At 37.8% G+C, this 20,689-nt stretch overlaps 1 protein-coding gene across 3 annotated transcripts in view; it reads left to right on the top strand.

Annotated features, from left to right (window-relative positions):
- bmpr2b (bone morphogenetic protein receptor, type II b (serine/threonine kinase)) overlaps positions 1–20,689 on the top strand; it is a 66,476-nt gene that overhangs the window by 25,123 nt on the left and 20,664 nt on the right. For all 3 annotated transcript variants that reach the window (XM_042730989.1, XM_042730991.1, XM_042730990.1), the window contains exons 2-3: positions 3,550–3,738; positions 4,318–4,488. In XM_042730989.1, coding sequence (XP_042586923.1) covers positions 3,550–3,738; positions 4,318–4,488 — 360 coding nt within the window. The remainder of the gene's footprint in view (positions 1–3,549; positions 3,739–4,317; positions 4,489–20,689) is intronic.

Genomic DNA, 20,689 nt, shown 5'->3' with positions numbered 1-20,689 from the left:
TTTTGTCAAGCTACACAACTACCCCATCTAAAATAAAACAATAGCTATATTTATTTATTATATATCATTAATGCATTTTATTTTAGCTTTCAATTCCATTTATTGAGATCTGCTGTAGTCTTTGCCTGACAGCATAAGGTCTGGGCTCTATAGGGACCACTCACTGGTAAAAATCGCCACACATTCACTCCTGGCAAACCTTTGGAAGTCAGCCTATCACATTCAGACATTTGCCTTTGCGAAAGTGTTTCTTGTTTAGTGTTCCACATGCACGTTTAGGGAACAGAGTGTGTGCTGTCCCTGGGAATGAGTCTGAGCCTAGATAGACTCTGATACAGTAAATAAAAATGTATTTTGTTTTTATCTATTGCACATCATTTTACATGGGTACAGGGTTGGATATTCTCAATGTTTTTCAGTTGTATGTAATGGAAAGCAATGGAAAGCCCTTTAATTTTGGGAATTGGAAAAATTAGCCCAACACAAGAACAAGACAGAATCTAACCAGACCAAGACTGAAAAATCGGCATAGATCTCTTGCAGGCAGAAGTGGGATATAATCTTAAGGGAGGTTCCCGCACAAACCTCTGCCTGTATCAAATTCATCAGTGTAGAAGAAAAGAGCTGAAACACAACCAATGTAAAAATGCTACTTTTAAAGTAACTAGATGTTGTTTTTTATTCAGAACCTAATTCTGTAATATACCTCCTAAACTTGGCAAAGAGCTGTAAACAAAGACAAACAAATTGTGTGTTGCCTTGTTATGCACTGTCAGGTCGGCTGTTTCACCATTCATCTTCTAAGTGACTGGAAACATGGGTCAGTTTTGAGAGAGGAAAAGTCTCTTGATTCTTCAGGAGACAGTTGAGAAAGCTCCTCGCCAAATGCTAATAAACAGCGATTTTGTCTGAGTGACCTGCTTTAAGGTTTAGTGTCCTGCTGTTTTTCTCCAGCACTCAAACTCTAAGCCACTTACGGCCTGAGGCGTTGCTTTGGAGCCAGCCAAAACGCTACAGTGTTTTCCTTCACCGTGTGTTGCTTTGTTTTTGGATCTGAAGACCCTGCTGTAGGCCACTCTTGTTCCTCTGCACCCCTGTGTTGTGGGGTAGGTGCGCGGCTTCGCAGCCAAATTACAGGAAACTGTCGCGACTAATGACCGGTCTCACTGACTAAAAAACAAAGACGGAGCCTAAAATACACAATCAATCATGAATGTGATATTACACCCCGGTCACTCTCTCGTAACTGCGCAAACAAAAGCGCTCAAAGAGGGAGAAGACGTGAAGAGGATCCATCTGGCTCAGCTCTCATTACTGTCAGTTGAGACGGGATCCTCCATCTTTACCCTGTAATTGGGAGGCATCTCCGAACCATCAGTGGCCTTTTACGGCCCCCAGTGGAGCTCTGTATTTTGTCTTGAAGAGGGGCTCACAAACTGAAACTATTTTTTTCCCTCCAAGCCGCTGAGGGACCGTTTTGCACCTCAGTCTCGGGTCGAGCAGCCCTGTTTTAGATTAAGGGTTGGTCGGTATAATGTGGAGTCCTGCAGCGTCCTACGCTAAGGACACATTCATCCGTGCTCACGCTGCCACTTGCTGGTGTGTGTGTGCGGCGGGATACAAACCGGTGCAGCCGTTTCAGGCTTTGCTCCTGTAGAGGAGCAGACAAAGGCCTCCCCCAGGGACATACAGCGGCAATTCTCTCTCTCTGGACTCGGAGAGGACGCGGATACCGGCGATGATGCTACCAGGGGGCTTTTTTTCCCTCCCAGCTCACTTGTCTGAACGCTGTGAATACAATAGCCCAGATCTGTGACTTCACCAAGCCTGTTAAACGAGTGGCATTATGATTCTTCCCTCTCGGTAACTCAGACACTGGCCTGATGATTTGCATGACAGTGCTGGTTAGAGAGAGAGGATTAATTCATTGGATACAGTTGGGGTGAGCACTGGCCAGCTGCGGCGTAGATTGCTCTCCTCATGGAAATGAGGGCAGTCCCGTTGGCTTGGGCCCTTATCTGTCATCACGCTTGTGTGTTCTCTAAATACACGGCAGTGCTCAAAAGGTTTGTTTTCTGCACGTACGCTCAGCGCGCTGTTGTTTCCCCCCTCCCTTCCCTTGTTGTCATTACAGAGACTTACGGGAAGCTTTGTAATGGAGGTTTTTTGGGTGGTGCGCATTGTGTGCATGTAAGCGAATGTGTACGTGGTTGGATGGAGGAGCAGCAGGTGCCGTGGAGGCCCCAGGTGTTCTGTTGTTTCGCTCCCAGCATTAAGCCATCGGACCGTTTCAAATCCCCCCGCCCTTCCTATTGCATCCGATTAATCAAGGTTTAGCTATCGATCAGATTTACGCGTCCACATTCAACCTGATTATCCTCCACACAGAATAAACTCTTCAACTTCCTTCAGGCAGGAAATCATTTTGTAGGACTGAAAAAAGTCAAGTAGGCACATGGATTTCTGCATTGATTGTGGGGGAAATCTGTGTTAAAGATGAATGTACTGAGCTGAAAGTTTATTAAAGTTACTAGAATATTTAATAAGTGAACATTTCAGTAGGCAGGGGATGTGTAAAACTTCGTTTAATGATGTGTGTTTGAAGTATGTGGAGTTTCCTTTGAAATTCTTTATTCTTCTATACATATATGGTGATGTAAAAATGTAACTGTGATATTAGCTAACAGGTTTGGAGATTTTGATCTTTTCCCATTACTGGTTATCACAAAAGACACAAAAGAAAAATGGTGGCAAATGAGCAGGGTTGAAGGAGCAAAATGATTAGAGAAGTCCTATATATGTGACCCTGGAGCACAAAACCAGTCTCAAGTCGCTGGGGTATATTTGTAGCAATAGCCAAAAATATGTTGTATGGGTCAAAATGATTAATTTTTCTTTTATGCCAAAAACCATTAGGATATTAAGATCATGTTCCATGAAGATATTTTGTGTATTTCCTACCACAGTTATATCAAAACTTCATTTTTGATTAGTAATATGCATTAAGAACTTAATTTGGACGACTTTAAAGGCGATTTTCTCAATATTTTGATTTTGTTGTTGTTGTTGTTGTTGTTTGCACCCTCAAATATCGGCCAAATATTGTCCTATCCTAACAAACCATAAATCAATGGAAAACTTGTTTATTCAGCTTTCAGATGATGTATAAATCAAAATTTCAGAAAATTGACCCTTATGACTGATGTTGTGGTCCAGGGTCACACATGTCCAATTATGAATATTGTTTTAAAAATTATGAGCTCAAAAAATGCTAAAAAATGTAAACCTACATGGATGAATCGTTTCCAATACGATAACATGTATCATGCATTTAGAAAATACATTTCATGGTGACTTAAAATATCTGTCTACATATATAATAGACACCAAGAAGGCTGCCATGTGGCCTGACTTGTCTTAAAGGGAATAAATAATGATCACTTTGCTTTTCCGTAGTGTGTATGTAGGCCTACAGGAAGTGTTCCTGATGGATGTTGTGTGTTCTGTTAATAATCTCATCTCTTTTTTTCTCATTTTGTGTCTCTGCAGCTGCTCAGAGTGAGGAGAGAGAGCGGGAGTGTGCTTTTAATGACCAGCACCAGCAGGTGGATGAGCAGAGCGTGGCTGCTGACTGGCACATCACCAGAGAAAATAACACCATCCTGTGCAGCAAGAGCAGCCGCTGCTACGGCCTGTGGGAGAAAACACATGACGGAGAGATCCGCCTGGTCAAACAAGGTCAGTATGAACTCAAACACACAAAAACTTCTGCAAATATACTTATGAGGACTGTCTGTTGACTTCTGTTTTTCTTAAAGAGACAGTGCAACCATAAAATATGTTCATTAAAAAAAAGCTTGTTCAGCATTACATCCATGTTGTTTTAAAGTGTGCTACTATTATATGCTAAGCTTTTTACTCACTGAAAAATGACAGCATTCTAGTTTATAAAAACATGAGAACATCTTGACTAAACTAATGGTAAACTAATAAATAGGTTGCATGATTGTGTTTTAGGACATTCAGTAAATTAAACAAAAATGTCTGATAGTTTAGAAATCTTAATAAAAGCTTAATTGATATTCATGATTTCATTCAGTGTCATGTTAAATATAATATATAATATACATTAATTCATTGTCATGTTAAAATACATTATATATATATATATATAATACGATACAATATGATGACTTTTTCACAAAATGCACACTTTAAAATGCGCACACACATACACACAGAAATGTTTTTCATTCCCACACGTTCTTACAGGCTTTGTATCTCCTTCATTCAACCATCTGCATCCCTTCTTTGCAGGCTGTTGGACTTACATTGGCGACCAGCAGGACTGCCATGACGACCGTTGCGTGGTTACCACCACGCCATCACAGATCCAGAATGGCACCTACAGATTCTGCTGCTGCAGCACCAACATGTGCAACGTCAACTTCACAGAGAACTGGGTGCCCAGCCCCACCAGCACCACCCGTAAGTCCTACAATCACTAAACGGAGCGCTTCTTCATCTCTAGGTCACATCTGAAACCTCCATGTCTGCGTCTGAGAGTCAACGCCCGTATTAGATTTCTTTGACGGAGTAGAACTGGTCTTGCAGGATCTATTGTCATCAGCCTCACCACAAATCATGCTGATCTCTGTAACATTCTTGTTTGAATATGTTTTATGTCAAGTCATCAGATTACAGTGTTTGAGTCCACATCTATAATATACTGAAGGACTCTTTAGGATGATAATTGTCACATTAGCTCATTTCTACAGCTTCACTGTGAGTGCCAGTTTAATTATTGTAGTATTAGCACTAAAAAGGAAAAAGCTTGCTAAAATTAACTTGACCGAGAGTAACATACTCGGTTACTAATCTATGTGTGGGTGACTGTGATTTTACTGTTGAGAAACACATTAACGCTAACTGCGTTTAATGCAACTGTGTCTGCAAATAAAGAACGTGGTGCATTATGGGATCGAGTGCTATTCTGGTTTAACTGATTGTATAAATCACACTGTGTGGATTGGACTCTGTTTTGTTCTCTTCTACTAACTACTGTATCGACTGTGCTCTCGATTGTTGGATAAGAAAACTCAATAGTCTAATAGTCGTATTGACTTCTCTGTAGTCGATTGAAGGTCAGCATCCTCTCGTCCATGAGGTCACGGCTTTTAAAAATGAATGCCCACACATTGCTGGAAAGTAGCTCTCTATTGTATTCCCAAGCATTTTTGAAATACAAGTTTATCTTTAAGAGTCTCTGTGTTCATTTTTAGAATTAGCACCTGGTCAGTTTTCAACATCACAGTAAGATCTGACTGTTGGGCTTCTTCAACATAAGCCATGATTCCTAAGTCATAGGTGAACTCTGTAGGTTGCCAGCTATCATTCTTATTTGACAAATTGTGCATGTTCAGCCCATATCAGAGTTGTTTATGGATCTAGTATCTTCTTTTTTTAAGAAACTCTTTTGTTATATCATATGTGACCCTGGACCACAAAACCAGTCTTAAGTCGCTGGGGTATATTTGTAGCAATAGCCAATAATACATTGTATGGGTCAAAATTATAGGTTTTTCTTTTATGCCAAAAATCATTAAGATATTAAGTAAAGATCATGTTTCATGAAAATATTTTGTAAATTTTCTACTGTAAATATATAAAAACATCATTTTTGATTAGTAAAATGCATCGCTAAGAATTCATTCAGACAACTTAAAAGGTGAATTCTCAGTATTTAGATTTTTTTGCACCCTCAGATTCCAGATTTTCAAATAGATATATCTCTGCCAAATATTGTCCGATCCTAATAAACCATACATCAATGGAAAGCTTATTTATTAAATCTCAATTTCGAAAAATTGACACTTAAGACTGGTTTTGTGGTCCATGGTCACAAAAATACAATAAAAAACAGGTCTTCACAGCAACCTGTCAAAATAAAAGTTCGGTTTAACTGGAAGAAACTGTGACAGAAATATATCACTTAATGTAATGATAGTAGTACTATAACAACTACTATTAAAATTTTTATTAAAACAATTTTTTAAGGAATATTTTCCAGAAAAATTATTTAGTAGAATTATTTACCAGAAAAACACAGCATTTCAAATGATTTATCTTCCTTTGAAGTAAAAACCTAAGATGGTTTACAGTTCTTAACTTGGCTTCCACTGGTCAAGCTAATCAATTTTGATTAATTTGGAGGTGTTTACAGAAAGGTGGACAACAATGTGGTTCATTTTCACTAGTCATTTTGCTTGTTCTACAGGGGTTTTGGACATTTGTCAGTTGGTAAGACTGAGAGACCTTGTGGCAAACTTGTTGAACTCCAGCTTGGCCAAAACTGGGAGACCAGTTCACTTGCCTAAACCAGAAAACTACTTTCTATATTGAAAAACCAGGAGTTCAATATCCCAAAAATCCAACTGGCTAAATTGAAATTAGAAATCCAGACTTTATCTTCTGAGTTCATCACGTTGAACATTGCAATGCCACCAATTTGTTTAAACTATGAGTAGACCGTCAGCTCCTCCTGATAGTGTTCCTGGTTAATAAATACTGTGTGTTTTGCTAGAGTCTGGCTCAGATGAACTCCCGCTTTCAACTAACCCATACAACCTTTCATTTCCCATCCTCGCTCTCCTAGAGCTGTCTAATGCCTTACCTCAGGACAAAACCCCAGCTTTACCTCTTTCTTTGTGCCCTCTCATTCTCTTGCTGACCCTCTCAGTTCTTTTTCTCCTTTTGTGTTGCTTTTGAGAGTGTATCTAAAGAAAGTGCCGGATGGCCCTGCTAAAAGGACAGAAATGAGTCACCACAAACGCAATCAAACAATACAGTGAAAAATAGAGTGAAATACGGAAAAAAAAAATCAATGGCTGTCAGACTTTGTAAGAGTGAGTTATTTGCATGCTGCTTCGCTTCTCACACCTCTTTTCAGTGCACTTTTTTTACTGTTAGTCTCGTTTTCTCTTTCTCCCCTAGCACGACTTCTCAAGCGAAAAGCCTTGAGAAGCGCGTTTTGATTTGGGGAATAATGGAAAAATAAAAGGTTTTAGGTTTCTCAAAGCCATCGCTAATGAATGCATGTTTAAACTTTGAAGGCTTGACCCTGGAAATCAACTTTGCACAAAAACATTCAAATTAATCTGTCTCTAAAGACAAGATGAGAGGTTGAATGTATTAATGCAGGGGAGGGAGCCCCATGTTTGGCGCCATGCCTGCGTGAAGAGGCCACAGAGTTTGAGAACTAAAGACTCAATGTCAGCCAATCCTCTTTCTGCTTTCAAGTGTTACCAGGCCGAATGTCTGTGCACTTGTATCTTCTGTATCCTCAGACGGCACCGAAACCGTTTGTTCCCTCACCTCCTCCACATAGCTGGTCAAACCCTATTTTTTTGTGTTACACTGTTTAGCAACAGGGTGCAAAGCGAGGCCATGCTCTACATCCAAACCCCGCCCAACCGCAGCTGTCTCTCACCGCTGTCTGCGCAGAGCGAGAGACACCAGACTGACATTATCAGCAGTCTGCAACACGTGTGAATAAAGTCTGCAGTCTTGTGCAAAATGTAGCACTTGCACGGACACTTGCATTGATGGACGATGTCCACACATGCTCGCTGATGTGTTCCTCGTTGAGTGTGATGCAGCTGACATCCTCACTTTTTATACAATCCATTTACCAATATTTTCACCCCTCCACTACACGGTTCCTGGCACCGGATGTGTTATTCGGTAAATGCATGGGTTTTTATAGATAAGTGAAGTGCAGATTTGGAAATCTTCCCTCACCCCACTCTCTTACGTTGGAGAGCTGCTGTGGTGATTCATTTTTTTTTTATGGCAGCTTTTGTGCTCTTAGAAAATGGGCAGCACAAGAAAAAACACACCTTTAAAGCAGAATTTCAACAGAAGGAGGATGTCATACCAGAACCAAAGGCTGTGACAGGGGAATTATTTCACTTTTAATCCTGTAGTGTAGCAGACGTGAAGATGTCCTCCGTTCGAACATATTCCTGGGAATGATGGTAATTGTTTGCGCAAGTGTCGCGTTCCAAGAGGGGAATCTCTTTTGAATGGCACATGCTTTCCAACCTGTGAAATCTGCAGAGTGAGCGACAGTTTAGGAAGATTAGGGTGGCACTGTTTCTTTTATTTCTCTAACAAGGGCAGAAGGTGGAAAAACACTCATTCTACAAACACACAGATTTAGATGATGCTCACAGTTTACGCTATCAAACATGCTGTTCTGCTGCATCACAAGCACATTGTTAGCGTTTGTTTCTGTGCGTGCGCACACCTGCTGACTGTGATGAACAGTGAAGCCAGCTGTTCTGACATCAACACAATACACTCTTAACTATCTCTGTGGGTCACACGGCTGAACTGTTTTAGCTTTTATGTTTGACATGCAGTATGTGATTTACAGCACAGACTTTCATGCAGGAAGATTTTACAAAGATTAAATGCATTCCTATTAGTTTAAAAGCTTGTACTTAGAATATCCAGTTGTTGTTGTTTTTTTATATTTTGGTTAGGTTGGTTTTTAGCATGTTGTTTTTTTTTTTTTTTAAAGATTTGCATGTTTTTGTTGTTGTTGTTGTTTCTTAAATAGTAGCTTCCCAAGCTTCTGTTTCCTGGCCTAGTATTTATTTATTTATTTATTTATTTATTTATTTATCTATCTGTCTTTTAAAAAATGTTTTATACTCTGACCTATGAAGCATTTCAATCTGCATCCATCCATCCATCTATCCATCTATCTATCTATCTATCTATCTATCTATCTATCTATCTATCTATCTATCTATCTATCTATCTATCTATCTATCTATCTGTCATACTGTCATTCTGTCATTCTATCTACTGTTCCATTTTTCTATCTTTCTTATATTATTCTGTCATTCTATTCAGGTTAATGAACATCAGTACAAAGAAAAAATGCACAAAATCTCTAGTATAGCAACATTGCTAAAGCAATTGCTGAATTATAGCATCATTTACTATGAGTCATGTCGAAATTAATATTTGAACCCCACCTTTTCTTTGTTGAGTGAAGGATAAAGAAAAATTACAAAATACTAAATTCCTCAAATGCAAATCTGAAAGAGCCATTAGATTTTTATTTTTTAGTATTGGTAAATCCTATGGCTTTTAAATATTAATCTCAATCAAACTGCAGATGGGTTATTTTGATTAGGTAAAAAAATAACACAAAATATACAGCTAACTAACATCAAAAAGCAATAAAAACACAACATAAAGTTAAAATGTTAAAACTGTGTTATCTGTTTTTGTAAATAAACTCTTCATATATTCTTGTGGATTGTATCTGAAAAAATACTTTGCATCATCATACATTTCTTTTTTTTTTTTTTTTTCAAAAAATGTCTTGCGTTTGCATCAGGCTTGACATGAATTGATTCAATGCAGAAAAAAGTTAGCAAACTTCCATTGCATTTATTCAGACTTTTGGCTTGGATTGGAACAGGGCTGTTGTTATCTGCAGAAGAAGCAGCAGCACACATCTGCTGGTCTCTGGCATTGTACTTCACTGATTTTGTAAGCCGTACACCTGCTCAGAAAACGTGAAACGCTCTTCTGCTTTCAGAGTCTCTCACACACATTCACTGCAAGCTTCATTTAGATGGACGGTGTGATCTCCCAGCTGAAGACTGTGAACGGAGTGTGAGAAGCCTCTGATCGATCAGGCATAGATTAACCTTGGCAGCTGTTTTAATTGCAGAGGGAGAATGATCTCCCAGACACACACACACACACACACCTCCTCTACCTCTCCTCTCTCCCTCCTTTCACACCTCCTCTCCCTTCCCCCCATTTTCCACTTTATCCTCCTCTCTGCTGTTCTTCATGGTGACATGTATAATGGCTCCTAAATCCTGTCCTTTCACACAAGCGTTCTCGGCCGCTGTAGTTTATGATTTTCCTTTTCCCCTCTCATTGTTCTTGATAAAAAAGCAGCCGTCCTCTGTTGTATATTATTTTGCAGCACTACTCCACGAGAGACTGTGTTCTGAAATGATTTTGCCGCAGTTTAAGGCATGTTGTTAGCCTTACCACGTCCTTCCCAGAAATGATGTGGTAAGTTCCCAGCAACACATAATTTTGTTCACTCTAAATGCAAAAATGCTGCAATACACAAAAGGCACAATACAGGCAGGATATCATGCCATGATTTATTTGAATATGTTCATGCAGAATGGGATTACATGGTGGGTGGGGCTACGCTGGCGTGCCACCGCAGTAATGAGAATTTAACTGTCAGTAAAATGTCAGTCTGTTTCACTTTGTCCTAACCAGGCACAATGAAAAGACAAATAATAAAATGCGATTTTAAAATCTTTTTGTCCTAACCAGCCACAACCACAAGTGACAAGCTGTTTTGATCGACAGTGACTGAATCATCCTTTACTATAATATGAACCAGTTTTGTTATTATTAACTAAAGCTTATTTAAAAAAATATTAAAATATAAACATTAGATAAATTAACTTAATGAAATCATTTTAAGTAGTAAAATGACTAAAACTGGAAGTAAAAATAAATGAATCCTACATATAAATGTTTAAAAAACTAAAACAATGAAATTAAATTTAAACTTAAACTTAAACCAGAAACTAATCAAACTGACAAAAAACACATGAAAACTGTATTAAGCTTAAACTGACATTAAAATGAAAACAAAATTGACAAAAGCACGAAAGATTAATTCAAATATTAAAACTTTTATTTTATAAATTGAAAAAAAAAAATCTAATTGAATTTATGAGTAAATAATATAAATAATACTACTATTAACAATGGTGTGAACAGACAGATTATTTCTTTGATTATACAAAAATGGAAATTCTGTCATCATTAATCATTAACCCTCATGTTGTTCCAAACCTGTATGATTTTCTTTTTTTTGTGGAACATAAAATAAGATATGAAAGTCATAAATGATAAATGATCACAGACTTTTCATTTAGGGGTGAACAATCCCTTTAAGATGAAATCAGAGCCGTTCATGGCTCATCCGATAAGAAATCCAATTTCAGAGCTTTTCTGCTTCATATGGGTCATTAGCGCATGTTTGTGTTCATTAGAGGCGCACATGAGTGTATGCTGAGGCAGATATCTCCATCATTGTTTGTTTGAGTGTGTTTGTGGCATGTTTGGAGTGTGAGCATGTGCGGACACGTGGGCGGCACACAGACTGTGCGGAGGTGAGACTAGATGGCCATGTGCCTAGTGACAGGGCAGAAGATCTGCCAGCCATCACATCAGGTTGCTGCTGCTGGATTCGTGCCGTGTGACTTTGAGCAGTTGTTTTTTGTGTGTGTGTGTGTGTGTGTGTGTGTGTGTGTGTGTGTGTGTGTGTGTGTAGAAGATCTTGTATTGAATATCTGCCCCTGGGACTAACAAATGAAGGGAATTAGTATTGAACTACTCTGCATGATGGAAAATTAAGGTGATAAAGTGTTCTGGATTTCGATTACTAAGATGCTTGTGAAGATTAGAAACATAAATGTAGATGTAAATGCTTGACCAAGTGTGCAGTCCTACATACTTAACCTGCATTCCTGCATTACTGTGATGATTAAAAAAAACTTTGTAGTCATATCACAAATTTCTGTGGTATTAAACTGGAGTATTTATTGAAATCCGTTTGAAAGCAAAAATTCTCTCATCCTCACGTTGTTCTTAACCTGTATGCGTTTCTTTCTTCTGTTAAACATAAAAGAAGATATTTTGAACAATGCTGGTAATCAAACAGTGATGGTCTGCATTGACTTCCCTGAGTATATCTTTCCATTTCAGTTTCCTCTCTATTATAATGTCTCTGGTTTTTATTCAGGTATAATCTAGCTACAGTATAAACATGTTGACGGTTTAGCTTTTGCAAGTTTGTGTTGAAATTGTTACTCTGCTATGACAGTATCTGTCCTGACAGAGAAAACTGGCTATAGCCACACTGAGAATGCAGCACATACTTGTTTTGCATTTTTGATTTGTATTCAGAAACGTTTCAGTGCACAGTAACTTGTAAATTGAGTTTGTGTAGCTAGAAGTTGTTTTGATCAGATTTCTGGCCTGGGAGAATGTGGAAAGCATACATATAGAGGAGACGTGTCAGCTGAACAGAAGGAGGTGCTCTCTTTATGTCACACTGATTCGGCTGGAGGAACGTGGTGCTGCTGTAATTGATGGGACTGTTACGGAGGCCACTGGGCTGAGACAGGCCGACTGTGTCTGATTCACGGCCGTGTCAGCACTTTCTTCACCGGGGACCCCAGATGTGCTTCTTCGTGACAGAGGTCACAGAGGTCAACAGATCTGGGGTCACAGGGTTCACGGTCACAGACGTGCAATCTGCTGAGAAACCTGAGCCCGGTGCTCACCCTGCACATCAGTCTGCAGATGTCTAGACACTCAACAGACCCGTCTTCTGATCAAAATCAGGAACAGGTTTTAATTTGAGACCCCATGACCTGACAAGTGCAGGTTTTTGTCATATTTTCTATTTACCCATAAAGTTTGGGCTGAAAAATAGGGCTTATGGGGCCTTTAGGAGCATTGTTGTCTTATTATTTTATGATTCAGTCAGACTGTTTTAAAATGACATTTAAATGCTGTTGGCTTTTTGAAATCTTGAACCAATCTTCCTGACTTTCTGATAGATAATGATAGTTAAAGAGTTAGGAGTTTGAATTCTTGATATTTCTATACATCTATTATCTTATATCAAAAGAGCGCTCTGTCAAAATGAAACATTTTCCTCACTTACACCTTTATTAAGATGTCATGGAAAACCTGATAATATCAGACGATTTTACTTTAACTGTAACTTTCATGGAAATTAATAAAATCTTTTTTATACATTTCTATAGTGAATACAAAATTTTCTAGTTATGCTTATCTCAAATATTTAATTGACATATAATATTTATAATAAATTTCTACAGTGAAAATACATGTTTCTAGGTATGTTTAAAGGGGTAAATCCCTATTATATTTGCTAGAAAATCTCAGTCTGATTTTGTTTTATTTTATTTTTTCTTTTCTTCTCTTTTCTTTTCTTTTCATTTTATTATTTTATTTTATTATCTCTTATCTTCCTTTTTATTTTATTTTATTTCATTTTATTTTATTTATATATTTTATATATATATATATATATATATATATATATATATATATATATATATATATATATTTTTCTGAATGATGAATGACTGCAAAGGTCATTTAAATGTCGTGGTCAAAAGGTGTGTGAGCTCTGCTCCATTCATCCTCTGTTTCTCATGTGTCTTCAGTCCAGGTGTGGCAGGTGCGGCTGCTGTAGCGGAAGCAGATCCTCCTGCAGCGTAGTCAAATAAACTGGGTTCCCCCCGCTCTCCCTTTAACCCAGGATTGTGGTTGCTGTGTTATGCTAGCATAATGTAAATCATAATGACCAACAAAAGGACCGTTGTCGATGCGAAATCTGTGGCCAGTGCAGTAACTCACTTATGCAAACGAGTCTGTTTTTGTCACCATTTCTCTTTTTTATTGAAAATCCAGTCACTCTCCATGAGCTTATTTGTCAGAGTGGTATGAATTGCAGTGGGCTCAGACGGCCGGGAATTATACAGCAGTCGCCATGAATAAAAAATGAATAAAGAGGAACACTGAATCGGCGGTGAGAGGATTAAAGCCATCCGTATGGAATGAGAAAGAAAGACAGGAAGTGAAAGTGGGAGAAAGGAGTAGGTTATCCACAGAGGAAATGCCTTTTTGACTCAGTTGCTGCCAAACTGCTAACTGCCGGAAAGCGCCTTCCTGATAGGGGGAAAAGAGCAGCAAAGAGCCTCTGTACAGCTACTGTTACAAAGACAAGAAAAGCCAAAAGTCAAACTGGAAAAACTCCATGTCGCAGTGGAACTAGATATCCCTGTTATATTTGGAATCCTTCAACCCATTCATTTTGATGATCGGCACACATTCCCGCTGGTTGTTTGCCAGTCAAAATGTAATTGCATGGTCATATACCGTAATGTTCCCAGCCCACACTTCTGGGAATGCTCAGGGATGCTTTAGATTCCTTGTTAGAGTAAATGTTTAGATACTGAATCATTATTTGGATATTCAAACATTTGTTCTGATAATGATGTGAATATTGCATCAGACTCAAAGTTAAGAAAAACTGTGAACTCCCATACTATATAAATTATTACAACAAGGCCCCATAACATTTACATTTTTTTTGTGAATTATACAGGTTAAAGATTTTTAAAAAATAATCTGGAATCAGTTTCTACATTATAAAATATTTTAGAGCCATTAGTATTAAAAATGCCAACTGAGATTTATTTTAATTAATGTGACATTTCCAGCTCTAGAAATCACACTTTTAAAATTAATCTAAAATGTAGGTTTTCCAAAACCCTCTTTCTTCAAAAAAAATTATAATAAATAAATAAATAAAATAATGATAATAAAAATAAATTCTGTTTAAAAAATAAAATACAATATAAAAAATAGATCAAATTCAAAATTAAATAACTAATACATTGTTAAGGGACTGAATTAAGATTTTTGTTTGAGAGCTACTGTGTTGCAGTGTTGTGTTATTTAGAGATGCAGGACTTGATGTGAATGGACAAAACATCACCTCACAAGTATAACCAAAAAATCACTCCTTATCACTTTAAAAATTAAAGAGCAGGTCAGATGGGTTTTTGAAAAATCTCTCTTTTGCAGTTTATAAACGTAGCTATCCTTAAATGAAAACAATCTGCAAAGTTGTTAATCAAAAAAGTGCATGATAAATAAAGATATTGTCTCTCAAAAGAGAGAGTCGGTTCTGAATCGCCGTAACGAGTCGTTATATTTTCGACCCTTTTGCCTGTTTGCCTGAATGTCACTGGGTACACATTTGCATAATCCCCGCCTGCCCGCGAAATACGAACAGAGTCTGATCTGCCCACAAACACTTTTGCTATTAGTGCGTTTACATCATGTTGAGAAGACGCGGTGTTCAAGGATACCACAGAAATACAATTCGAGCCTTTTGTTGTGTGCTTGTCATTTTATCAAGAACTGCTTCTCTAATCTGGGCTTTTATCTTCGTTGGCTTCTAATCTTCTTAATTTGGACTAACAAGCTCTCTGAACCACGACCTGTAAGTAGTACGATTGATACGTTAGGTGTACATTTTCAATTGAGTGCTCAAAATATAATTTTTTTGTGCCAATATGTGATGTATACCTAGTGCAGCTTTAGGTTTCCAGGTAAAGCACGATATTACTGTCTTACTGAAGTAGTTCTAAAAATTCGCAGTGAACCTAAGAATATGTCGATTATTGTAGACTGACGTTGTTCTAATTACTTTGTTTAATAATAAAGAATGAAGTGTTGCACACAGACTTTATAATAATTGTGAAACTGCTGTTTATTGTGCTGCACTGGCAGTTACAGGGTTAATGCGGGAGAGATGAGTGATTTCTGCTGGTGCTCCTGTGATACAACTGTTCTGCGTTCTGATTAAAAGTTAAGACCAAGCGTCTTCTGTTTGTCATTCTTCAAACATTACAGTAGACATATTTTGGTTTACAAACTGTATTGTTTCATCAGTTAGTCAAGTTAGCACTCGGCTAACGTATCCACCTAGTGTTCACAGTTTAGCAGCTAAACTTTAGCTGTGGGCACGATTCGCTTGCATAAGTGTTTTTTGTATTTTATGTCATTATAAGAACGGATTGATTATATTATTGTTTTATGTAAAGGTGCTTTGTCAATGGTAGCGCTGGCTAACTGGCTCAAGGACTCATCTCTGTGCCAATCACAACAGGTTTGGCCAGCTGACCAATCAGAGCAGAGTAGGCTTGAGGAAGGGAGGGGCTTGCTCCGAACTTGCTTGAAACGAATCATTTCCTAATCATTGGCAAATGACTCTAATATTAAATGTATATTCTGAGAAAATTACAATGTTTTCTGACCTTAGATGCATTTAAACCTGATGTAGGGGACTCCAACACAATATTGGGACACTTTAAAATACCATATGACCTGCTCTTTAAGCAAAATGTATCAGCTATAAGAGAATTGATGGTTGGTGACTAATAGGAAACAAGAACATATTAAGGATGATCTTTGTGAAACCCATACTGATTTCAGGTGGAGCACTTTTCTGTTTGATTCTGGTGTGTTTGTTTGTTTTTGGGGGTTTTCTCACAGATAATCTATAAATCATCTTTTGTGTACTGTGGTCAATGCTTTTACTCTTTCAGCTTGAAATCTCTGCGAAACAGCCATGCAGACTCTCGGCACTGTATCTGTCATCTGCTGTCTTCGTATTGCTCTGTGAAATCTGTTTCGTTTTTTGCTGTACAAGAGCTCCTGCTGATATTTTGTCTGTCTCTTTTGTCATCTCACTCTCTCTCTCTGTCTTTTCTCTCCCTCTCTTAATTTTCGTGCTTTATTGCTATGACAAATCACCAGGCCCAGATAAAATCCTTTCTTTTTCACATTTTCTGCATCGATTTTGAGGAAAAATCTGTGAAACGGATTAGGTATAATGTGTTCAACTTGACTTATCATGCGAGTGCCGCTGCCCATTGTAGACACTATGCTGTGCTATGCTTTTATTGATATGTGAAAGCACAATTAAATTAGCCAAAATGTTTAATAAATAATGAGCAAAGGATGTGTACAACATTTGTGAATGGTGTTCTAAATCTGCGGAAGTCTTGGTGGATTCGTAGATTAGGATGCTTTATTGAGTTGAAACCCATAAGGAGAAAATGAATAGGGCAAAATCTTCCGGCCTGCTGAAAAACTGGACGGTCGTTGTTGTGCTGTAATGCAGATAGAGCAAATGAAATAGTCTGTCCATTCTCGAAGCTGTGCTCTGAGTTGTGCCGTCGAACTGATAGCCAGCAGTTTGTGTGTACGTGTGTGTCTGTAAGAATTAAATTCCACAACAGCATGTGCCAAAACGCTGTAGTTGTGCTTGTGCTCGCCAGATTGAGTCCATCATTTTATTGTGCTGATGAGCTGTCTGCCAGCGGAGCTGTGACCTGAACAAGCATCTGCTCATTTCCCTTAATTAATTTATTCATTAGCTTTGCCTCTTTTAACCTTAACCTTTACACAGTGAATGGCAAGAGTTTTGGGGGTTGGTGGAGAATGAGTTTGCTTGGTGAAACTCTAGACAAATAACATCGCAGGTAATAGAGTCTGATAAAGGCTATTAATATGTAGTGAAATTAGGACTGTAAAAATGTCAGGTTTTCATACATGATTAACGTGGCCAAAAAATGCTAACAATATTGCAGTATCTAAAAAATAAAATAAAATATAAAATCAGTCTTATTCAACTTTAACTTTATTTTGTGTTTTGTCTTTTATGAGAGTTTTTGTTATCATAACTGTACAGAAATGTACAAAATTAACTGTTAATTGGCTCTTCCTGCACATCCTTGTATGCCATTTTTATAGTATTGTTTGTCATATTTGTGTGCTGTATCACTGATGGGACCTTTGAAATAACTGAAATAATTTGGTGAGGTGATATGGAACTATAATGCGATCAACAGACCAGGAACTACTTCATAGCTGAGCCTTTCCTTATCAACCAATCAGAATCAAGCATTCAGCAGCCTGTGGTATGAATTTATTTAAATCGCAGCCTTTGTGATTTGATAATTGCATGTTTTATTTTGATTAATCGTGCAGCCCTTATAACAATATTTCATTTTTAAAGGGGTCATGAACTGCCTTTGTTTTTTATTTTGTACTGTTCTCTGAGGTCCACTTATAATGTTATCAATATTTTTGCATCAAAAAACATCATTTTGAAGTACTGTAATAGGTTATTTTCAGTCCTGTTTTGACCCCCATCATCAGAACGCTCTGTTTGAATAGGCGTGGCAGAATGTAGACTCGGAAGTAAACGACCACTGTTATGATTGAACAGTTGTGTTGTGTATGTTTGACAGCCTACATCCCTCACAGATGGACACATAAATACTCAGTACATATCAAACAATCTGTAATAACGGACAAAGCAAAAGTGTCAGTGTAACAAAAACAGTTACTCATGTGTATCGCAACATTACTTTCAAATCCAATATAGTCGGCAAAACATTGTCTATTAGTTTAGATCTTTCTGAAAATCCTGTGTCAAATCGTGCCTCGTTTGTAAACAAATCTGTAGTAAAATAAATTGAACAAAGGACCAAGTTCTCCCTGACACTGTATGGATTTAAAAATAAAGTCCATTCACTCTTTCCTAATGTTGGGATCAGTTGTGAATCGGTTGGCGGGGCTAAACAGGCAGCGATGTAGAAGCAGGCGTTATCTTCTTCTGCGGAGGCGGTGTTTAGCCACACTATTACATCATATAAAAGAACACCCCACAAACACTAATTCTCTCACACTTTAAAACATATAATCAAATATAGACTAAAGGGGCGGTCACACTAGACTTTGAATGTGCGAAATTTTTTCAGACACCGCTGCGAATATGGGCGGGAGCTGTTAACGGTCTCCCCTCAGTTATTACAACATGGATTAATGGGCTTGTACTGTGCCTTTTGCGACGGCGTCAGAAGCGTTTTATTATGTTTTACTCTCTGTCTGTCTCTCTTTATATAAATACATACACACTTATCAATAAAAAATGATAAAATGTGTCCTCATTCAAATGTACCATCTGTTCCTGTTTCCATTGAAACTGCGAACCATGAAGCTTTTTTTTTTATATAATCTTTTAAAGATGTATTATATAAAATAGGATGCTGCGCTACGGCAAAAATTAGCGCTTCCTTAATTTTTTAATTTCTGTACAGAGAGGTCACGCAGTGACGTATTGGTATTCTACTGATCCCCCGTCTTCACGTGATGCGAATTCGCAGGTCAGAGTTCACCAAACTTGAACTTTGGAACGCAGCGAAATGCAAAATTTTTCGCATGAGCTTGCGTTTCCGGTCTGACGCATTCGCATGCGTATGAATGGAAGTCAATGGAACGAAAAGTGCAGTGTGACCGCCCCTTAAGGAGAAAAGTTTTGAGTTCTGAAACTTACAGGATGATTTTATAGCACAGTGATGTCTTATATGTCAAAAGATCAAGGGAATTTTTGTTTCTCACTTCATAACCCCTTTAAATGTCAGTTATATTGTGTATATCATATATTGTGACATCCGTATGCAGTGTGAATTTTTGCCAGTCTCTGAAAGGCTGTTTTTTAGTGTGTTACTGTGCAATTGCTATGGCTTTCTGGGTTTTTGCTAAGTGGTTTTTGGGGTGTGTGGCTCAATTCAGAAAAGCCCATTTCCATTAAAGTCTCAATTATATTCTGGCCCATAGCTATGCCATAGATGGGAAGTTAATAGTGGTTAAATGCAGATTGGAGTCATGTTGTATTTGTCTGGCACATGCTGATGTATTTTGTCAGGCTCCCTCACTCTCTTCCCCACCATCCAACTCTGAAAGCTGCATGTAGGCCAGAGATTTCCCATTGAGGGGCTTTTGTTGTCCTCGCTGGTGGGGGGATTCAGGTAGTGATGTTAAGTCCTGTTGTGGTAATGGCAGCATGAAAGTCTGCCCGCTCATGAATGACTCCCATTAGAGTCTCACTGGTGTCTCTGAGCCAGCAGTCCTTGAAATTCTCCCACACAGGCTTTGTATTATGGAAGGGCTGCATATCTATGATGTGACTGCCTGTCTGTCTGTTGGAAAGACCCTGTGTGGTACACAATCATAACATGAGACCCATGTTCCTCATGGGAAAAATTATTTATCATTCAGTGCTTTTAAAATCAGTTCTGCAGGTGTCTCACACAGATTAGTCTTGATTTAAAGTATAGCCTATGTCCCGCTTCCTTATGAATTTTAATGTTAGAGTTTTGTTTTGCTCTTTGCACAAACTGATCCTTATGGACTATATGTAGTTCTGTATTAGAAAACCATTAAAAAAATAGTTCATCCAAAAATTAAAATTGTCATAGTTTTCTAACCTTCCAAAATTTCATCCATTTTCGAAATTATATTTTTAATATTCTTGTAGCGTATTTGTCCATTATTTGAAAGTCCACACAACCAAAACATTTCTTTAAAAACTTTATTAATTCAGATTTAACTTATGCTTTTATTTACATACAAAAACACGTCAACAACACACATGACGTCAAATATGGTCAATAGAAGCTCAACTGTGCTTGATGTGTGGGAACCGATAACGTTTCTCTTTATAATGAAAGAACAAAAATTGATTTTGTGAATTTTTTTGTGTGCGTTCAGCAGAAAAAAGAAATCAAAAATAGTTTTTAACCACTTGATGACTCAAATAAATTATGAAAGTTTTTAAGTTAATTATCCATTTAAAGTTTGTCAACTTTAAAAAAAAAATTATTCAGAAGTTTGTAATTACATCAGAGCCATAGGGGGAGGGGCTTTCTCACTCTACAGAGCATTTGATTGGACAAATCGGTGTAGTGCAGGATGAGTCATCAGTCTTTTTGTTCTGTTCTGTTGTGGTGTTAATTTTAAAGTATCTGTTAAATCCTAATATTGTCAATGTTAGGGAATATGCTAGCACATAGCTAGATGACTTCCAAGCTAATACACATGGACTAAAAACCCAAAAACTTAGTAGTATGTTTTTGCTGCTTTTCCTCTGTGTGTGTGTTTT

The sequence above is a fragment of the Cyprinus carpio genome, chromosome B9, assembly GCF_018340385.1.
Source record: "Cyprinus carpio isolate SPL01 chromosome B9, ASM1834038v1, whole genome shotgun sequence".
Lineage (NCBI taxonomy): Eukaryota > Metazoa > Chordata > Actinopteri > Cypriniformes > Cyprinidae > Cyprinus > Cyprinus carpio.
Note: the sequence above shows the minus strand (reverse complement) of the source record. Positions and strands in the feature narration are given on the sequence as shown.